The 19,330-nt window shown below is 39.6% G+C and overlaps 1 protein-coding gene and 1 long non-coding RNA gene across 4 annotated transcripts in view; one reads left to right on the top strand and one right to left on the bottom strand.

Moving 5' to 3' along the window:
• The window catches only part of CEP152 (centrosomal protein 152), a 30,289-nt gene extending 17,150 nt beyond the window's left edge, over nucleotides 1-13,139 (top strand). For all 3 annotated transcript variants that reach the window (XM_017742704.1, XM_017742707.1, XM_017742705.1), the window contains 7 exons: nucleotides 1,045-1,126; nucleotides 1,213-1,319; nucleotides 2,081-2,237; nucleotides 2,499-2,602; nucleotides 2,730-5,481; nucleotides 5,906-6,021; nucleotides 7,136-13,139. In XM_017742704.1, the coding sequence (XP_017598193.1) occupies nucleotides 1,045-1,126; nucleotides 1,213-1,319; nucleotides 2,081-2,237; nucleotides 2,499-2,602; nucleotides 2,730-3,724 (1,445 nt within the window). In that variant the 3' untranslated portion in view covers nucleotides 3,725-5,481; nucleotides 5,906-6,021; nucleotides 7,136-13,139. The remainder of the gene's footprint in view (nucleotides 1-1,044; nucleotides 1,127-1,212; nucleotides 1,320-2,080; nucleotides 2,238-2,498; nucleotides 2,603-2,729; nucleotides 5,482-5,905; nucleotides 6,022-7,135) is intronic.
• Nucleotides 13,140-15,424: 2,285 nt separating this feature from the next.
• Nucleotides 15,425-19,324, bottom strand: LOC108448731. The gene is made up of 2 exons (XR_001864726.1): nucleotides 19,234-19,324; nucleotides 15,425-19,141 (listed from the first exon to the last, which is right to left on the bottom strand). It is a non-coding gene; the product is annotated as an uncharacterized LOC108448731 (long non-coding RNA).
• Nucleotides 19,325-19,330: the final 6 nt, after the last annotated feature.

Genomic DNA, 19,330 nt, shown 5'->3' with positions numbered 1-19,330 from the left:
CTGTTGTTTTTTTGGTTTTTTTTTTTTTTAAAAAAAGATACTAAAAATATTTTAAAAGCATTTAACCTGCAAGTCTTTTTGCTGACTGAAGAACTCAGATCATCACTTATGGAAGTACATTGAGGCTGTGAGGGCTGTATGAGTTGATAGATGCTGCTGACCTTCTGGAGCAGGGTACCAGCCTCTTGTGATTAGTTTAATTGGGCTAAAATGTTATATGCTTTCCAGTGAGAGGAGGACTAAGTAGAGCACTGAAAATAGGTTGGGCTTGATTCTTTTTTTTTTGGTCCCGTGTTGATGTATAACTTTTAGCAATTACTGTTGCAAGTCAGAAATGTACAAAAAGGAACCTTGGGTCTCAGGAAGATTTCTGCTGCAAACACTGCTGTCAGGAGCTTGAAAAAAGAGAGGCTGTGTGCCAGGACTTGACACGAGAACTAGAGATGGCCCACAAACATCTTCAGCTTGCTGGGAAGGAACATGAAGCTAAGTCAGAGCAAATCCAAGGTTAGGATTGTTAGTCACCTAAAGACAGCTTTGATTCCCTCATCTGTTGCATCTTTTAGTTTTCAGTGGATACTGGGGTTTTGGTTATTAACCTCAAAACAAACAAGAAAACCTCTCACCACAAGAAACCAACAAAACCAACCAAGTTTTATCTCGTATCTTTCTACCTCAAAGGCACAATTGCTAACCCAAAAATTAGTAATTCTTTTTCAAAGTTTGTCAAAGCAACCCTTGTTATTTTTTTGTCCTGTCCTTTCTCTACAAGGACACTTGATATCTCGGTTTAGTGTTAGTAGTGGCATATGAAGGCTTTAAGCTTATTTAATTACTGCTATGAGATGACTTTTGTATTCAGACTTCATTGAGGTGTGTTGGGATTGATTCCTATCTGCTTGTTACTGCAGCAGCTATACTGCAGCTGGTGATGCTTTGGGACATTGGCTCTTGGACCGGAGGCAGCAGTTATTACATAAACATCTCCTGAACTTGAATTTAGAGAAATGCAGTTGGATTATGGTTCATCTTTTTTTTTAATAGAAAATGAGGAGGTTCTAAGAGCTCTAATTGCAGAAGACTCTGAGATGAAGATGAAACTGAAAGACCAGGGATCACCACCAAGGTATTTAAAAAACTAAACAAGATGATTTCTTACTTTGGTAAGATATAAGTTGCTTTTTTGTGCAGTGTTATGTGTATGCATTTCAGGTCACTGTCAAGGGGAGGCATCTCAAAACCCTGTGCATCCTCTGACTCTGTGAAAGGTCTGGAAGAAATGCGTGCTCACTACATTAAAGCTGTGAGCAAGATTAAGTGTAAGTACTAAAGTCTTAGCTAAAAATTTATTGGAGGAAAATAAATTAGTTTGTTCCTTCTTCCTTCAGCCAGCTTGGACAGGAATCTGACAACCAAATCACATGAGAAGTAAATTTTTCCATCTTATTAGAGTGACTGTGAGAAATGGAATTGTCACCCTAAACTCAACATGTAATTGTGATGGGTGAAGCTTTGTTTTACAATCCTTGCTTTGTTGCACTGAATTATGTCTTTTAAAGTGGTAAAGTGTATTTTGAGAACTGATCCTTTTCTCCAGAAAAAAACCTACCTAGCCTGCAGCTTGTTCTGAGAGAAACTCTGCTTTCCTCTTGTGCTGTGTCCTGCCTTCTGGCTTAGTCAGCAACCTTCAGCTGAGGAGAAAGGATTAAGTGTAGCACCAGGTTTTACCTGAGTGCAGCAGGTCCCCACATTCCAGCTGTGTGGTCATAGAAATGTTTCTAGACCCATATTTTGCCACCCAAAGTTCCTCCCAAATCCCTGTGCCTGGTGTTTTCTATTGCTGCTTGAGATACAGAATCAGACAACGGAGTTCCTTTCTGATGCTTCCTATTGACCTGCTCTGGTTTGCCCTGGCATTCCTCCAGTAGGCAATACTTGGCACGAGGATTTGGTGCAATGTTGGCAGGTAAACCCACGCCCTTGCTGACTTGTTCCAGGTCTGTTAGGCAATCCCAGTTTGTGGTGTTGGCTTTTTCCCCATTCTGGGGGAAAACTGGTACTTATAAAGTGTGTTTTGTAGGTGATATGCTTTGTTATATCCGTGAAAGTAAGGAAAGAGCTGCTGAAATGATTAAAGTGGAGGTTTTAAGAGAGCGCCAAGAGACAGCACGGAAAATGCGCAAGTACTACTTGACATGCCTTCAACAACTGCTCACTGATAATGGCAAACATGAAGGGTAAGTTCAAGTATGTTTGGAAATGACTGTTGGCTTTGCAAGAGGTGTGTAGATGTTAGTCTGGTGTTTGTCCACCTTGGAGCAGACAGGGCCTGGCCTGAAGTCTTGCCAGGCCAGGTTGGCACCAGGTCACTGCTGAGCTGCCTGGCACACTGTCCTTTCAGTATTCTCTATCAATAACATTGCCTTGAAGTAAAATGTAGAGTTGAATTACCCTTAAACTTGTTTTTGTTTTTCTCCATGTTCTGCAATTCTTGACAGAGCTGAAAAGAAAATCATGGATGCTGCCAGTAAACTTGCTACAATGGCTAAAGGACTCGAAACGCCTCTTCGGCACATTCCCCAGCGCAAAGCTACCCGCTCAGGTGTGCTGGATTCTGTGGTCCTTCTCTTCTTGATCATACTGCTTTAATGCATATTATGGAAATGTAATGGAAATGCTTCTCTTCCAGTATTATCTTCAATTATCTATCTCTTTCCTTCCTCTCCTAGCTCTACATTTAAATTCTGATCCTGGAGCTGAGCGCTCCAGAAGAGATTGTGTGCTTCGGACTAGGTCACACCATATGGAAAGCAAATCATGTAGTGAAAGCAGTGCTGAAAAAGCCACTGACAAAGTTGTCCAGAAGTGTATTCCACGTGACTTGAAACAGCAGTTTGATGCAACACAGACCAAAAGTCAACATGTGCTTCACGAAACAGTGACTTCAGATATTCAGAACAGGAATAATTCTAAAAATCTGGATGGTGCTTCTAGAGGTGTTTTACCAGAATCTTACTCAAATGAAGATGGAAGAAGAGAAAAATATGGCCCTGTTATAAATGTAGACAAAGGACCTTTGTATGCTGTGAGTAATGATGATGCTCCTCCATCTGCTGGTCAGGTAACACTACAGAATATGCAAGTACTCAGTGCTACAAATGGCCACACCGGCTCTGGGCCAACTCATCACATGCTTAAGAGCAAGAATGGAAGAACAGGCTTGAAAGAGGATAAATGTATCCAATCATGTGGAAAATGGAGAACTAAGTCTAAGCGAATTCAGGAATTTGATTTTAAAGACACTCCAGAAAGAGATGAAGGAAGCAGCAGTGAATGGAGTTCTGAGAATGGCAGCTTGCATCTGGATTGTGGTGAAATGCCTCTCTTGTATCCTCAACAAAAAGCCAATACTAATGTTCAAGCACAGACTGGGTACTGTGAAGAGTTTCCTCATGTCAGGTCATTTTCCCCTGCAGATGAAAATGTTACTTGGAGAGATATTTCTAGTGGCAGTGGCAAGATTCTCAGTACAAAAAGCAGCACAAAAGTTTACAGTAGAGACCAGCAGATAACAAACCCAGAGCATACTTCATTCCTCAGCTCTGACAAATCAAATTCAGCTGTCCCACAACTCAATGCATCATCAGATTCAAATGCAGGAAAATGCTGCAAGAAATGCTTGGAGAAAAATGGTGTGGGATCCCCAGTCTCATCAGCAAGATAGTGATTTTTAATTAGCCTACTTTCTAACTTGAACCAATACCAGCAGTCCTCATTTGAAGGAAAAGATTAACTTGATGTTTAAATAAAAGTGTGATGATTGAGGAGAATCTATTCTACTGTGTCTGTTTTGTGATCCATGTTACATGAACAGATTTTATCAAGTTACTTGAAATATTAATACAGACTTTTGTTTACCTTTGTAATAACAATTTCATAAATGTTTATAGTGCACTAGATACAAATTTATTAAATAGAATCTATTTTTATATTCGATTTAGCTTGCAGTGCAGTGTTTATCTAAAACCAAGCTACTGTAACTTGTGGTCATTTTTTAAATGGCTATCAAAATTCCTTCCGAGCGTAATGAGAGATGTTTTGGGATTTGTTTGAAGTTAGTCTTTTAATTGACTTTTCCATTTTGAAGGACCTCTTGTAAGCCTCTGTTTGTGTTCCCACAACAAAAGCAAATATGCTTGCATTTTTTCATTAAATTATCATAACAAATCACGTTTCAATTATTCTTCCCTTTGATACAGTGAAAAATAGCTCATACTGGGTATAAGAAAGGTATCAATTAGAATGACCATGTTCTGTAGGTGTTTCTTAAATAGTATAGGTTATCAGGATAAACTGAAGATGTAGTAATTTGCCCTCCTGATGCTTAGAAATTTCCTACTTTAAAGGCCTGCTCGCATTTTAAAGAGAATTGCAAAATGTGTCTTTTTTCCTAGACCTTTTTCTTTCCTTGGGATGGCATTTCTTTTCCAGTGATCCTGTGACGAGCAGAGCATTTTGCTGCTGGCTTACGCAGGGGTGATTAAATCACACTTGTTGCAATTCATAGTAATGGGCCAGCAGTTCACAGCTGCAGTAATATGGGAGTTCTAAGCCAAAAGGCTTTGCTTGCTACTGTTCTGTGATATCAGGAGAAGAAAAAAGTCTGACTGTTCTTTCAAAGATGTTCTGTGTGCCTTTCATATGTAACATGTAACTGCTGTAAGGTTATTTGGTCTTTTGGAGTTGAACATCAGAGTTCAGTTGGAGAATCTTTTGAGTTTTAAGAGGAAAATAGTACAGAATCTGAAGACAAATGTGTTTAACTTCCTTTATAAAAATGTCCTGCTTGTTTATATTCCAGGCCAACTGGCCAGGCAGAATGCATTACAGCTCTTGGTACGCAGGCCTGGGTTGTGACTTGAGACTCTCACAGGCGCTCTGAGAGACTTCTGAATTTCTTGGTGGCCTTTCATGTGCCCATAAATCCAACCCCACTTCCTCTCTAGTGAGGTGGGGTTTGTCATCGTCAGTGGGAGCAAACTGAGGCCATGAGAGACCGCTGGTGCCTAAACAAACACGGGCCGTGGTTAAGTTCAAGGGCCAAATTCCGAGCTCTTAGCTGAGGAAATAGCTGTGGCCTTGTCTGCAAAGGAAACTTTTTACTAGTTGTCCTCTAAGCCCCAAGTGGAGGCTTTTTTCTTTTTTTTTTTTTTTTTTTTTCCAGTGATGAGTGGCTGTTTCTGGTTAGCTTAAACATTTTCCCAAATTCCACAAGGTAAAAAACAAGCACATTTAGTCCTGTGGAAGAGGTACTTTTACAAGAGTTTGAGCCAATACATCAGATGAATTCAATCCTTGGGCAAGTTCAGAAGCCTTCCCAGGTGAAGATTGGATCTGTAAATGTCCAGCTCTCCTGTAGGACATCTCTGACCATCCAGACAGTTTGGATCACATGGAACTTTTCCAAATATTCCATCTGAGGTGGGTTCAAGAGTCTCTCTGTAGTTGCTCCCCCAAATGCCACACTTAGCAACAATGTGCAAACTGCTTTTAAAATTCTAAAATGTAACTTTTTGCAATGTATTTTATTTCTGTTACCTTGTTCAGTGTTGTGTGCTCTTACTGTCAATTTCCACAGCTTTTAACAAATTCCCTGTGTTTAAAAGCTCAGTTGTTTCAATGCAGAATGAAGTATTTACTGATCCTACATATTTAATTTAGAAGCTGGGGCCACACTGATAGGAGGGACCTTCCACATGAGTGACTGCTTTTGTCTTGCTGTTTCGGTTGTGTTGTATCAGGCAACCTCAGTGACCAAAACTGCAATGTATGTGAGAATGTGAAGGTAGGTAAAGATGCAGTTAAATCCTTGCTCACCTAATGTTTACTGTGTGTCTTCTTGCAGTGACAACTCCAGAGAACTCCAGAGCTGCCAAGGAGATTTTAAGTTTTCCTTAATGAAAATCAGCTGTAGAGGCCTGGAGGGAAGATCTACATGCAAACAGCAGCAATCATTCCCTGGTGAGTAAAGTTTAAGGTGCAAGATGATCCTTAGCCCAAGAATCAACAGCTCCTAGTAAAAAGTGTTCCTTAGCCCTCTTCCTTCCAATGTCAGTAGGAAAGAATGAAGCAATAACAGAGTAGCATGGGGGGTGGCAGCTCCTGAAATTGGACAGCCGACCCCAGTCGGAAGGGGGGATGGAATGTTGCAATACATGTGCTTGGACTTGGATAGTTTAGCCAAGATTATAATAGAGTCACTAAATGAAGCTCTTAAAACAAGCCTGTCGTATTTTCACCCACTAAGTTATACAGCTGAAAGAACTTACCTGCCTTATTCAAGAACTGATTACCTGCTCTTACACCTTTTTGATTCAGATGGTTCTTTTTTTGATACTGTGTTTATGCTGTAGGAGCCAGATCAAATTTTATTCTAGTAATGTTGCAGTTCAGCACTATTTAGCTTAAACTTTGTTTAACAACACCCCCAAAGTAGCAGAATGCAGTGGTATTCTTTTCTTTGCTGTCTTTTTGTTCTCTACATTTTCTTTAGCTGCTCTATCTTGCAGATATAATATAGGACAGCAAATGATAAATAGGAAAAAATTAGACCCAACAGTCTTGGTCCTACTATGCTTTGATAGTTTTCAGTCTGGTTCAGGCAGTTGTCTGTTCTGCAGAATGACTACAATCATCTTTGCAAAATATTCTATCAGATTGTGAAAGCCTTTCAAGACTGCTATGATTAAATTCAAGTTCCCTAAGTATAACCTGTGGATATGCAACTAAGGAGAGCTCTGCTTGCATTCCCAGGCTCTACGTAACACCCTTGCAATTTCAGATCTCATTTGCCCCTTACCTCTTACTTTACTTTGTAGTTGGTACTTTCCTCTTAACTTTGAAGATCTACTTACTACTGTATTGTGTCCCTTTTCCCATAAAATCTCAAGCTGGGTATACTTCCCAGAAGTATTGAGATACACAGTCACACATACATATATATTTCAGTCATTCATCCTTAAAATTTGCTGTCAAAGCTATTCTTCTGCTGTTGGAACTCTGTTCTCGTGTTCCCCTTTGTTCTGTGGGAGTTGCTAAGATTTCCCATTGAAATTTATTTTTCTCTTTTGTGCAGATTCACTGTGTAGTCCTGTCTCCCACAGTGTGGATGGCTTACAATGGAGACGATGGCAACCTGGCAGTGATACAGGAGCACATTACTTGCAGCTGTAGTGAGATTTCACCCAGCATTCTGATGCAGAGTACTTCACACTTCCAAGTTAATCATGCTCCTCTCTGTTCTTGTTGCTTGGGTAAATATTTCACTCTTGTGTAGATTTGGGCAGTGATCTGTGTGAGAACCAAGGTTCTTCGTTTCCTGCTTGTACATGCTTACCTACCAAGCAAGCTTTTGAGCCCACTGCCTTTTTCACACTTGATGAAATGAGTCTGTTTCCATCATGTAGCATTGCTTCTTTGTAAATCTGAATACAAGTAAAGAAATCCATGTCTATTGCCAAATGTTCTGGCTGAATGCCATCCCTGGTGTTCTGGCTTCATCCAGATGATGAATGTTCCCCGTCAGCCTGCAGCCTAGTGAGAGGGGACAATGGTACAGAAATACTGTAATTATCTAATCAACTTTGCTTAGAATGTTAGGCAAATGCAATTCTTTAATACTCTGGCTTTACTATAGCTGTTAATTACCATGTGCAAATGCAATTTGTACAGCAAAACCGAGTAGAGGAAACATTCACTTTTAAGTTACTTTACTCCCCTCTAGTGGTCTCATACCACACGTACGTTTATGTAACACTTCATCACCCTACGTTCAAGGGCAGCGTTAGTATTCTGTAAAAACCAAAAGTCTTCTGCTAACTTCTCCTTCCTTCTGCTCCTCTTCTCTTTCTGTAGAGAAACCACTTCAGGGATTGGGATTCTTGCCAATATAAATCTCTAAGTGAAATTGTTCTTTGTATGTTGAATTTAATTAAAGGCCAAACTGTACCCCCAGCTTTAAAATCCGTACCTGCAGGAAATTCTCAACTCTATGTAGTAAATGCTTATTTTCTGTGCCCTCAAAGGTGTTCACAGGGGGTGTTGGTGTCAATGTCACAGTGACTTAAATTGCAGCCAAGGCTGCAGAAACACCAGCAGAACCCAGTCCTAACTGCAGTGTTGCTCTGTGTTTGTTCTGTGGCACGTGCCAGGTTTTGGTGTGTGTCTAACACTGTTTGGGCCTGTGGAAGTTGGGGGACATAAGGAGACTGGCAGATGACTGGGTTCCTCCTTTAAACTTGCCAGTTGGCCATTTTGTGTACTATGCAGCTTTCACGAGGTAGAAAACAGGCAAGAACCTACAGGATCAGAATGGAAACTTCTACTTTTGCAGTATATCCCTGATTTGTTGCTCAAGTTACTGAGGTTGTAATCCAGGTGTGCAGCACAGGCTACATTTAGCAATAGTTAATGGGTAAGTTCTTGGCTAACTTTTTCTTTGCTTCCTGGAGTCTGTATTTTAAACAGAAATGACTTGCTAATGTCCTTGGAGAAGACAGGGTAACTAGTAAGAGGCTTGTCATCTGTTTCTGCTTAGACAGAGTGTATTAAGAAAAATGTAGATAGAGGATTCACTTCTCAGAAGTTAGTTGCTCTTTTCAAACTTCCCACTAGAAACATTTCCATTTTATTCTAGAATGCTTTGGACTAATATTTTGAAGAAAATAAAGGGGAATAAAAGGAGTATAGGGTCAATGAAGAAAATGTTGATGATTTTCCATTTGAAAAAATACAGTTCTCCTAAAATACTTCACAGAATTGTGTTTGTCTTCATATTTAGTTGTGGAAGAAAAATGGAAACATTCCAAGAATCAAAACATTTTAACACTGTTTGACTGGAGTGTTTTGTTTTAAAATGAGTCTTGGTTTGTAAACTTTTGCAGCTCTAAAAAGTCAAAATTGAAATGAAACAGTTTAGGAGATCCAAATCCGGCCTTTTTTCCACATGATTTTTCTTTTGTGGAAAACTTAAGTATCTCAGTTTCCTTCCAAACTGGAAGGAAACCAAATGTGAAAAGTAAAATCCTTCGTAAAAACGTAACTCCTGTCTTCCTGCAGTGCACTTACAAGAGATTATTTGCCTGTGTCAGCGATGCATGCTACAATAACCAATAGCTGGGGAAACTATTTCCTACACTTCTCAAGATTGTTCCCTTTAGGTCATTAGCAGATAGTTCTAATAAACATGAGCTGAGCCAGTAGAGGCTTTGACTCTATTTATCACTGCGGATGTCTGAGCAGTCCCTGTGGGAAGCTGTGACCAATTCATCAGCCAGGGAGTTTAACTTGTTCTTAACTCTTCTCTTGAACAAGCAGTGTCAACAGTCAAACTAAATCAAAATCATTCACATGTGCATGTGTAGGAAGCAGGTAAGACATGTAATGTTGAAATAAAATCATCTGTATAGCTGTAAAAAGCAGGCAGCTGGTGCAGAAGTTTCTTTACTCAATGAGTGGGCAGGCCCTACCTTGGGGAATGTGTGGGCCTGAGCAGGGCAGGATCTGCTGCTGCTTGGGCACCTTGCCTGACACCTGGCAGTTCTGCAGGTGGGCCCAACTCAGCACTGCTGCTCCAGCACTGCAGTGTGGGCACTGGGGCTGGGGGCTGACACAAGTTTCCCTGCCTCCTTTGGTGGTATTGCTGTTATTCTTTGTGGGTTCCATTTGTTAGCTCTCTGCACCCAGTCTGTGTAGTAGTCCCATAACCTTGCAATTCCAGGCATGCATATGATCCAGTACCTTCCTCCAAGGAGCACATGTAGTTATTTAAGAGCTTAACACGTGAGTCAAAGTAGGACTGCTGGGTTCTTGCGCTTAGGAGAACAGGGAAATTGGCCAGTATGAATTCAGACTCAATGACTGAAGGTTTCTGAAACAGAAAATCTATTGCAACACTGTGCCCCAGTAGAAGAATCAAAGAGGAAGTGATTGAATAGATTCCAGTGGGATCCTGGTACCCCTACTTGTCAGAGCACGGAATCATGGGCTGGTTGGGGTTGGCAAAGAGCTCTGGAGGTCATCTGGTCCCACATGCACTGAATAAGCAGGGTCATCTAGAGCCAGTTGCCCAGGATTTGGAATATCTCCAAGGATGGAGACTCCACAACCTCTATGGCACAAACTGTTCCAGTGCTTAGTCACCTTCACAAATCTCTGACACAACTGATAAGAACTACTTGCTAAAATCCCTAATAATGAGACATATTCTGCCACCCTTACAATTATTCTCTTCCCTCTTTGTAGTTCGAGAAGAATGAGACTGTTGACAAGGAAAAAGGGTCTTAAAATGAATGTGCAAGTGGCCATATCCAAAGCTGCAAGATCCTGTTATGGCAAATGAAGTTTTGGAGTCATCCAAGAGCTGGGCTACTTGCTGTACACGTTTGTGCCTTGCTGTCCGAGTGTATATATTTCCTATGCTGCTGCAGTTTGCCTAGACCTGCTGTCAAAGGCAGTGGCCAGTTGTCTGGAGCTTGCTTTCTGTCCTGTTCATACACTGCAATAGGCCAGTCTTGGGCTTTTGGAGAGCTTCTGGAGTATGAACAACCTTATAAATTAAATCACCACACTGCCTGCTGAATGCTTTCTTGCAGAAGTGCTGGCAACTGTGGAAGATATTTTGTGGATCATCTGAAGAACGGCAGCTTCCACACCTGGCAGCTGTCAGCCAGGGTGTTCTTGACACACAGCTGTCTGCTGCTAGCTCGGGAGTGGGGCTGAGCAGTGCAGATTCCGATGGGTTTATAGCTGGGATTTGCAGATTAACACTCTGTTGTACTCTGCAGCATCTTCCTGGGCTAAATCCCACCTGCATTCTTCATGAATGGAAGAAGTTCCTCAGGTTTTCTTTCTACTCTGGTCCTTCAATCACAGTAAAGCAGATTTAGTTCCAAATGTGTTAGAAGAGCTCTCCAGCATGGGATTCGGTTAAGCACAGGACCAACATTTCCCATATTATGGGTGTAGCCAGTGGCATAATTGATAATATTCTATTTAAAATGTTTGAACTTTATTCTTTCTCTTTCTTTATTTTTTTACTTGAAAATGGTATTATACAGTTTTTGACTGCAGGAAGGGGAAGGACAACTTGTGAAACAAATCTGTCAAAGCAGGATAAGTCGTTACCAGGGTTGCCTAAATCAACCACCCTTAAAATGGAGTTTGTGATAGGGCAAAAGGTGGAATCCAAACAAAAAGAAATAACACAGAAAATTCTAGTTAGGTTTCAAATGCTGAGCTGCCCTAGAAGAAAGAACTTTTACCAGGATTCCATGGGGAATGACTGTTATTGTCACATGCATATCAGTGATCTGCTGAACTGATATAATGGTACAGTTGTTTTTTTAAGACATTTAGCTCTGAATTTGACACTCTTGAACGTGTGTATTAGAGCATGATACATATGTGAATTCTGAAGACTTATTTTTTACAAGTTTGAGTAAATTAAAAAGCAGTTATTTCTTGGTTTGCAGAACACTTCTGGAATTTCACTTTGTATTTTCACTGTGCAGGACTCTGAATATTCAGTCAGCAAGACGTCACAGGCTTTTTGTTTCATTGTTTGTAACAAAACCGCAAGTAGGTAAAGAGCCTCATGTGCAGACCAATGAATACAGGGGGTTGCATACTTTGAACAGGAGGAAAGACTTTGAAGACTTTGTAGCCAACTATGTGGAAGGAATTGTTTCCATTTCTCCATAAAGCTTTCAAATCCATGGCGTAGGCTCTTTTCAGAAATTTTGCTGCTCTAGCTTAGCTTAACTGATGGAATAGCATTCACCACACTGAAGTCAGGGCATGCTCTGGACTCCACTGAAATAAGTGGAGAGGAAAAAATTATCTTGGGCTTGGACTAGGCTTGTAGTGTCAAAGGAAGCTTCTCCAGATCATTGCAGTGCAGGGAAACTGTTTTCCCAATAGTTTATCATAAAATGCCTCCAGACTGGAGCCTGTGAAAGATTTCCTTATCTTGAAAAGGCACCATGAATCTCCTTATTTACATCATCCACTTTTCAGCCATAAAATTACACTTCCTTCCTTTTACTGATGAACAGGAGTGGGAAAAGTCAGCCTTAATATATATCCATATATCTATAGATAGATAGATAGAGATGTCCTTTTTCCCAAGCATCTCCTGCCCATGAGTATTTTTCCTTGGCTCTCCCTCTTGGGTTTCAAATGACATTTCCTCTGCTGACTCTGTGCCTGTTCGACCTCTGTTCTTATTTGTCTGAAGTTGTGTGGTATTTTTCTTGGTATTGAAAGGAGTTCACAAAGCTAGAAAAAGTGTTCAACATCTTTATTTCAAATTTGTAAAGTGTCAAAACCTGACTCTTTAAAGAAGAAACGTAGCAGCTCAATCTCTTCTGAGCTCTACCCCATTCATCACAGTAATAGCAATTTTGGGTGGACCTGGTGTTGATAATTTGTAAACCACTGGGGATGTTCTAGAGGCAGTAATTCTGTTTTTCAAAAAAAGCTTAAAAGATTTTTTTATTGTTGGAATTTCTTCCCTCATTTAAATATAATCTGAATAATTTGTACTAGAAACTAGTAAAAGTTACTCTCATTTTAAGTACTCTCATTCTACTAGATTTTAACTCTATCCCTGTATTTAAATTTTTTCTGTAGGAGAGAAAAAAGGGGTTTTAAACCTCCAAAAAAACATACAGTTTTCTTCCTGTCCCTTCTCATTCCCACTTTGAGCCACAGTATGTGGAATCTATTGCAACTTCCTCCTCAAATAGCTTCTTTTACTTAATTTGGTTATTTGTAAAATTAATATATTTTAAAATTAACTGCAATTTTTATTTCTTGTTTCCTTATAAAGAAAGGCAAGCTGATTGTGTCTTACAGATACAGCTATAAAGCGTTTATATACTGCAAATCAATGAGTTTGCTGTGAGTTGAGCCAATACATAAATAAGAAGGGGCTAAAAATTAAACAGAATCTTCTGTAAGTTAATAGGAAGTTTCCTATTGACATCTGTAGGCTGAATTTACCCAAGTAACTGTACTGGAAGTGCACAGTGCAATATATTAAAGATGTGTGTATTAATAAATGGATCATGTTCTATCCAGTGTGGTGTATAAAGACCTTGCATCTGATGGACGTTTGCAGGCAATGAAGGCTGGCTGCTGAAACTTGTGAACCTGATACAGTAACGCCCCAGTGATCCTCAGTAAGTAAATTTTAATACTAGTGGGAGGGAAATCCCCAGGTGATTTTACACCCAGCAAGAAATCACAGATGAGGTTGTCTCAGTTTACTGGTATCTAGAAAACCCGAGGAAATGAAGTCAGCCTTTTGAAAGTTAGTGAATAAAGGAAAGTGCAGATCAGAGCTGTTGTGAACTCTTCACTGGCCAGAGACTCATCCCTGTCCTCTGTGAGTCAGCGGTGCTCTTGGGGCGGAGGCGGCCAACTGCACAGGGGCTGTGAATTGCGAGTGCAACCAGGCAGTGCAGGGAAGCAATTCTTTACTCTTTTGGTACTTTAGAACCTGCACCTGCAGTACTGTATCCAACTCTGGGCACCCTGGCACAAAAACCCACACTCACCCCTAAACCCAAAAGCCACTGACACCTGGAACAAGCCTGGCAGAGGACACCAACATGGTGAGGGGCTAAAGCAATGCTCTCTGAGCAGAGGGTCCATCCAAACTTAAGAAGCACAGGTTAGAGGGAGCATCTTCCTGCTGTCTTCAGGGTATAGAGGAGATAGAGCCTGACTCTTGTGGGTGGTGAGCAGTGGTAGGATGAAGTGCAGGCACAAATTCTAGGAAGGGAAATTCCTACTAAGTATTAAGAAAAATCTATCACAGCAAGGGTTGTGAAACCACAGAGTAGGTTACTCCAGAAAAGTGGGGTATCCATCCTTGGAGATATTCAGAACTCATCTGGATAGAGCCTGAGCAGCCCATTCTTAGGTTGGTCCTGCTCTAACCAGGGAACTGGACTGAATGACTTTCACAAGTCCCTTCCAATTTAAACTCATCATTGATTCTATGAGAGCTGTATGCAATGCTCTCATAGTGTTATTTCTCAAAGGAAGGGCCTTGCAAATGGAATGTGGTGGGTTCAGAGTCTAATCCCTGGTCTCTTATTACCTATTTTATTATTTCAACTGCATCATGGGGCAACTCCCTATCAACAGAGACATCGCATAGCCAGAGGAGCACTAGGATGGAAAACAGAGGCAGAGACACCCAATCCCTTGCTGACAGTGTTTGAAGGAATGTAGGGCCTGATTCAGCTGTCTTTGTTGGAGTCAGTAGGGAGTTCTGCATAAATCAGAGTTACAAGAGGCTCTTGGTTACTGATTTCCACCCACTTGGAATGTATTAATTTGGATAAAAAGCTATATCCATTTTGCTCAATGTTTTAGGCTGGAAATTCCCCTATCAGTTGGTATTTTATGCTAAGCCATGAAAGTTGTTTCACTTTGCTTCTGAGTTTACAGGTGGGATTTAAGAGGTCATTGGGGACAAATGTAAGACTGAGGAAGCTTGGCTTGCAACTGTTACTCTGGCAAAATTCCCATTAAATTTGACAGGGTTATTAGCTGACAGAAAGTAGTAGTATATATATTTCCTTTTCTTGCACTAAGGGTGGATTAAAATTCTTATTTTTAAATCAAAGAAGCAATTGCTATTGTTAAACTAGATTTTCTAGCAGTACACATAGAATTAAATACATCACTGTAGGTATATTAGATTGGGATTAAAAATAAAATTCCACTGTATTTTAGTTGTATTTTTATTCAACCCTAGTCTTACAAAAATAGGTTGGTGCTTCCCCTACCTGGACGACAGAATGAAAGTCATAGGATTTCTTCTGGTTTAGTTCTCTTTTCTTTAGGACCCCCATGAATAACTCTGACAATGGAAGCTGCCTTCAGCAAATGGAGATGTGCAAGAAGTTTCACCCTTACTGGGTAAGGATTGATTTAAAATGAGATCGAGTTTTAGATCTCATTTGAACGGGGTACAGAACATTCCTTAAAAAAATACCGAGAAGGGAATGTCTGAATTAGGCCTTCTTTTGAGTTTCCTTGTACTTTCTTTGTCACTGATACTGAGGAATCCAGGTGTTTTAGAGGAGAAAGCACATCTGTTTCATGCAGATCTTAGTGAGGACAAATGTCTGGTTCTTGGTGGGGTGATACAAAAATTTGCCTTGTTCTTTTAAATTAAAAGTGCTATTTTGTTTAGAACAACATGAGATCTGTGCTAAAACTATTTCATAGAGGCATAAACAGGAGAGATGTGCTCTGAATGTAATAAAATGTAATATGTTTATGCTCACTTCAGATACAACTGAGATAAAATATTGTAATTTCTGCAGAAGCACATAGGCCCCTAATGTCTAAGCCAAGAAAGAACTTATTTTATTTCTTCTTATATTTCTTATATTACAGAAATATTACAACACTTTGCACAGTATCACAAGTTATGGAATTATATGCTTATGTAGGTTGGATTTCCTTCTCCATCACTGTAAACTCTGCTGACAGATGAAAACTTCAAATAAAATCATTTGTAAAAATGAAGTTAAAGTCTTGGGTGAAATATGTCCCCATATCTATCATTACTGAACTCCATAGCTACTTATCACAGCTTGTCTGACCCAACAGCATTAAGAAAAATGGATACTTGTTTTATTTCGAGTTACCTAATTTATTTTATTTTTTTAGATTTAAACCAGTTAATTGGTTGTCTGGATGTAATTACTGTTTGTGCTTGTAACGTACTTAAAAAAATACACACACTAAAACTTTCCCACACTATTTGTTTTCATTGGCATAATAAAGGCCCTCTTAATAAAGAAACATGTAAGATGGACATACTTATTTTTGCTCACTTGGGTTAGAGTAAATTTACAGAATAAAAAAATGCAATTATTGCAAAAGTTCATACAAATTGAAATAAAGAAACACTTTATGAAATGAGCTCCCAGCATATCACAGTATTTCCAGTGAGATTTTTTTATTTGCAACAGTTCACAACAATTTGCCTGAAATATGACAATTCTGCTCACCATCCTTCAGGAGGAGAGGAAGGAGTGTTTGAGTAAGATGAAGAGGACTGGCTAGCCCAAGGCCAGCAAGGAGGGAGACCAGTACTTTGCACCTCTGCTGCTGAGCACGAAGATCACCAGCACTGAAAATTTCAGTTCAGTGTTTTTATGGGAGCCAAATAGCAGGACAAATAGGTATGTCTCTGAGGATCAGTTACATGTTAATAATTTGGGCACTGTGTAAAATGATTTCTGTTCATGATGCTGATAAACACAGGGAGGTGCACCAAGGCATGGTTAGCAAGTAGCGTGTCTTTCACAAGAGGAATGTACTGGTCTTGATTTAAAGTGTGTGTATAGTTGAATATTTAGGGTCATTGTTTCCCAGGTGATACCCAGCTGTAAAGTGTAGTCTATGTCTCTTCTATCATTCCCTCTTATAATCAATCTACCTGTAATTAACCTGCCCTGATTCTGGGCCCTGCCACCACAAGCCATGTCATCTATGTCTTCCAAAATACAGCTACAAGAGTCTCAAAATCACCTGGAAGAATGAGCATTGTGGAAAAATAGTTGCTTATATGTTATGGAAAATTCCACTGTGCGTGTTGCAATGATCTTCTATGTCTTGTTCTTGGTGTCTTTTATTTTTGGGTTTGATTGCATGGTTTGATCAAGGAACTCAAATATCACTGAGTTGCTGGATCTCGGTTAATCTAAGAGTTCATCTTTCTGTTTGTCACAGGAAATGGTGATCAACTGGATCATCAGAATTGCTTCTTAGTTGCCTTGTTTTTTTTTTCCTTAAGTGAAACTTCAAGTGGCTGACAAGTGTTTTGGAGACCATATAGAAATCTGTTTGTCTAGATGTTCTTCAGAGTCCAAATGTTTGCAGAGACTCAAGTGGCTGTGGGCAAGAGTGGATGACCCTTATTAGCAGCTCTGTTCAGCAGCAGAGAGCAGAAGTTGTTTTAAGTCCTTGGCTTATGACAATGTATTTTTCTAGTGGTTTGAGAACCCAGGTGGGCACTATTTTAAAGTTGTCAACAATGTAAGTACTTCTAATGTATAAGCATATTCTTTAAAATGACACACCAGAAGTTGATGATGTGCTACATATTTCACCAGATTAATGAACTTCCAGCCCACATATCATGTAACATTACTTCATATAGTGTAATCCCCATTTCTGCAACCATGCAAGATACCAAAAAAATACATCATAAAATGTGCTAGGAGATATGAGAAAGTCACCCCATTAGCCTGTGACACAGACTAGATATTTTTCTGGTAGATCATCCACAAAATTAAAGCAGTTGAAACAGAAAATGTTGAAACCAAAAGAATGTTTGAGTAAATAGCAACCCAGAATTCCTTTCATAACTCACTTTTGTTTACTGGTAAATTCTATCTTCACATTATAAACATATTTAGTAAATATCTGATGACATTTTTGCAGTGGCTCAGTTTAACTTCTATATTCACTAAGTAAATGTTTAGATTTTGCTGTATGCATAGAGGATAGTGAAGGAAGAGAACTGTATATCAACGTACTGCGTGTCCTGAATTTCTTAATTGAAGGGATAATTACTACCACCTTTTCTTCATCTCTTTTTGGGTTTGAGAAAATTTTAATTTGACACTGCAAGAGAAATACAAAATCCTTTAGACAACGCTATATTGTCTCTTCAACCAGCATAGCCATAAAAAAAAATCTTATCTTTGTATACTTGTGTGTTAGACAAACAAGAAAAACTTTGAAAAATAAAATTCCTGTTTATTCAACTAGATTGTAACAGGAAAATGAACATTTCACATTAATCACAACCCGTAACATCTACTTCTGTGGTGCAAACTGCAAATCAGTAATACTTTGCTTGCAGAATTGAAGTTAATTTGTTAATTTTGCACAAGTTACAAAATAGTGGTATGAAGTGTGGGCTGCTACTGTCCTGAGCCTTGTTCAGACACACTGAAGTGGCATACTCTGTACTCCATGACTTCTTTCTTGGGCCAGTATCTCGTAGTATTTCACATCTACCTTTTACCTTATACATTGCACCTGAAAGTTTTAACAGTAAACTGTTAAACAGTGACATTGAAATGGTCAAAATCAAATGACTGTTTTGTAATTTGCAGAATCTAGCACTTTTCTTGATGATAAAAATCAGCCAAAAGGATTAGAAAGCTGCTATTGTGGTGAGTACATAGTTTAGATACTTCTATGTGTGTTTAGAAGGATAATGCATATTTAAATATGTAGTATATAAACTACTGTAAACTGATTCAAACTCTGTATTTCAAATAGCATGTCATACCTTGTGTCACCTACAATTCAGCTGTAAACAGAGATTGGTTCAAGGAAATCTTACACACTACTTCCTCTTTTCCTGAGACTGTATTAGTGGCAGAATACACCATGCATTTATCTTTGGGCAGGGTGGTGGTTTGACAGCTGCTGTGTGGGGGCAGCTGCTTGCTTATGAAATTGTGCAGCTGAGCATTTGCAACATCAATTCAATACTACAGAACCACTTACCATCAGTACCTGCCTGAAACTAACAAAAAAGGGAAATACCTGCAAATTAGGAATCCAACGTTTCTGCCAAAATATTTATATGTGAGCAGCAGCAGAATCCATAAGTATCATTTACGTTCAGTCTAATTGGTTTGCTTTTTGTTTGTTTTGTATTTCCTGTGTTTGTTGAAATGGGATAATCCTGGTTCAGAGAGTTACTTGATAGGAGCATATAGAATCTGGGTCTGAACTCTATTAACTGTGTTGTGTTGTGTTCCCTCCTCAGTTATTTCAGTATAAAAACGTTCTACCTTTCAGGTGTTCGTAGTGGTTGCTCTTTTTGATTTAAACCATAAATAAAAACTGCAGGGCTTCCTTTCCTTGAGAAGGATGAAGCAGGCATTTGTTCTGGAGCTGGCTGTGGAGATTTAGGAGTAGGTACAGAAGAGCTCGGTGCCTTGGTGTCTGTGCCATGTTAGTTACTAGAAAGTGCATTATTCATTCTGCAGCAGCCTCTCCGGTAAAGCCACCATCGTTGCTGTTTTTCCTTATAAGGGAAACAGATACCTTTATGTTATTTTTCATAAGCCATAGATGCAAAATGCTGCACCTCTAGGAGACAGATACCTCTACACATACCTATCTATATGCCTTTAGACGGAGGTATAGGCGGGCACTTCCTTCGGTTCCTCCTCACTCCTGTCTGACACACTTGGCTCAGCATTAAGGCTACCCC

The sequence above is a fragment of the Corvus brachyrhynchos genome, unplaced genomic scaffold (genome assembly GCF_000691975.1).
Source record: "Corvus brachyrhynchos isolate BGI_N302 unplaced genomic scaffold, ASM69197v1 scaffold97, whole genome shotgun sequence".
In the NCBI taxonomy this organism is placed as follows: Eukaryota; Metazoa; Chordata; class Aves; order Passeriformes; family Corvidae; genus Corvus; species Corvus brachyrhynchos.
The sequence above is the reverse complement of the archived record's forward strand: the minus strand, read 5'-3'. Positions and strand labels throughout refer to the sequence as shown.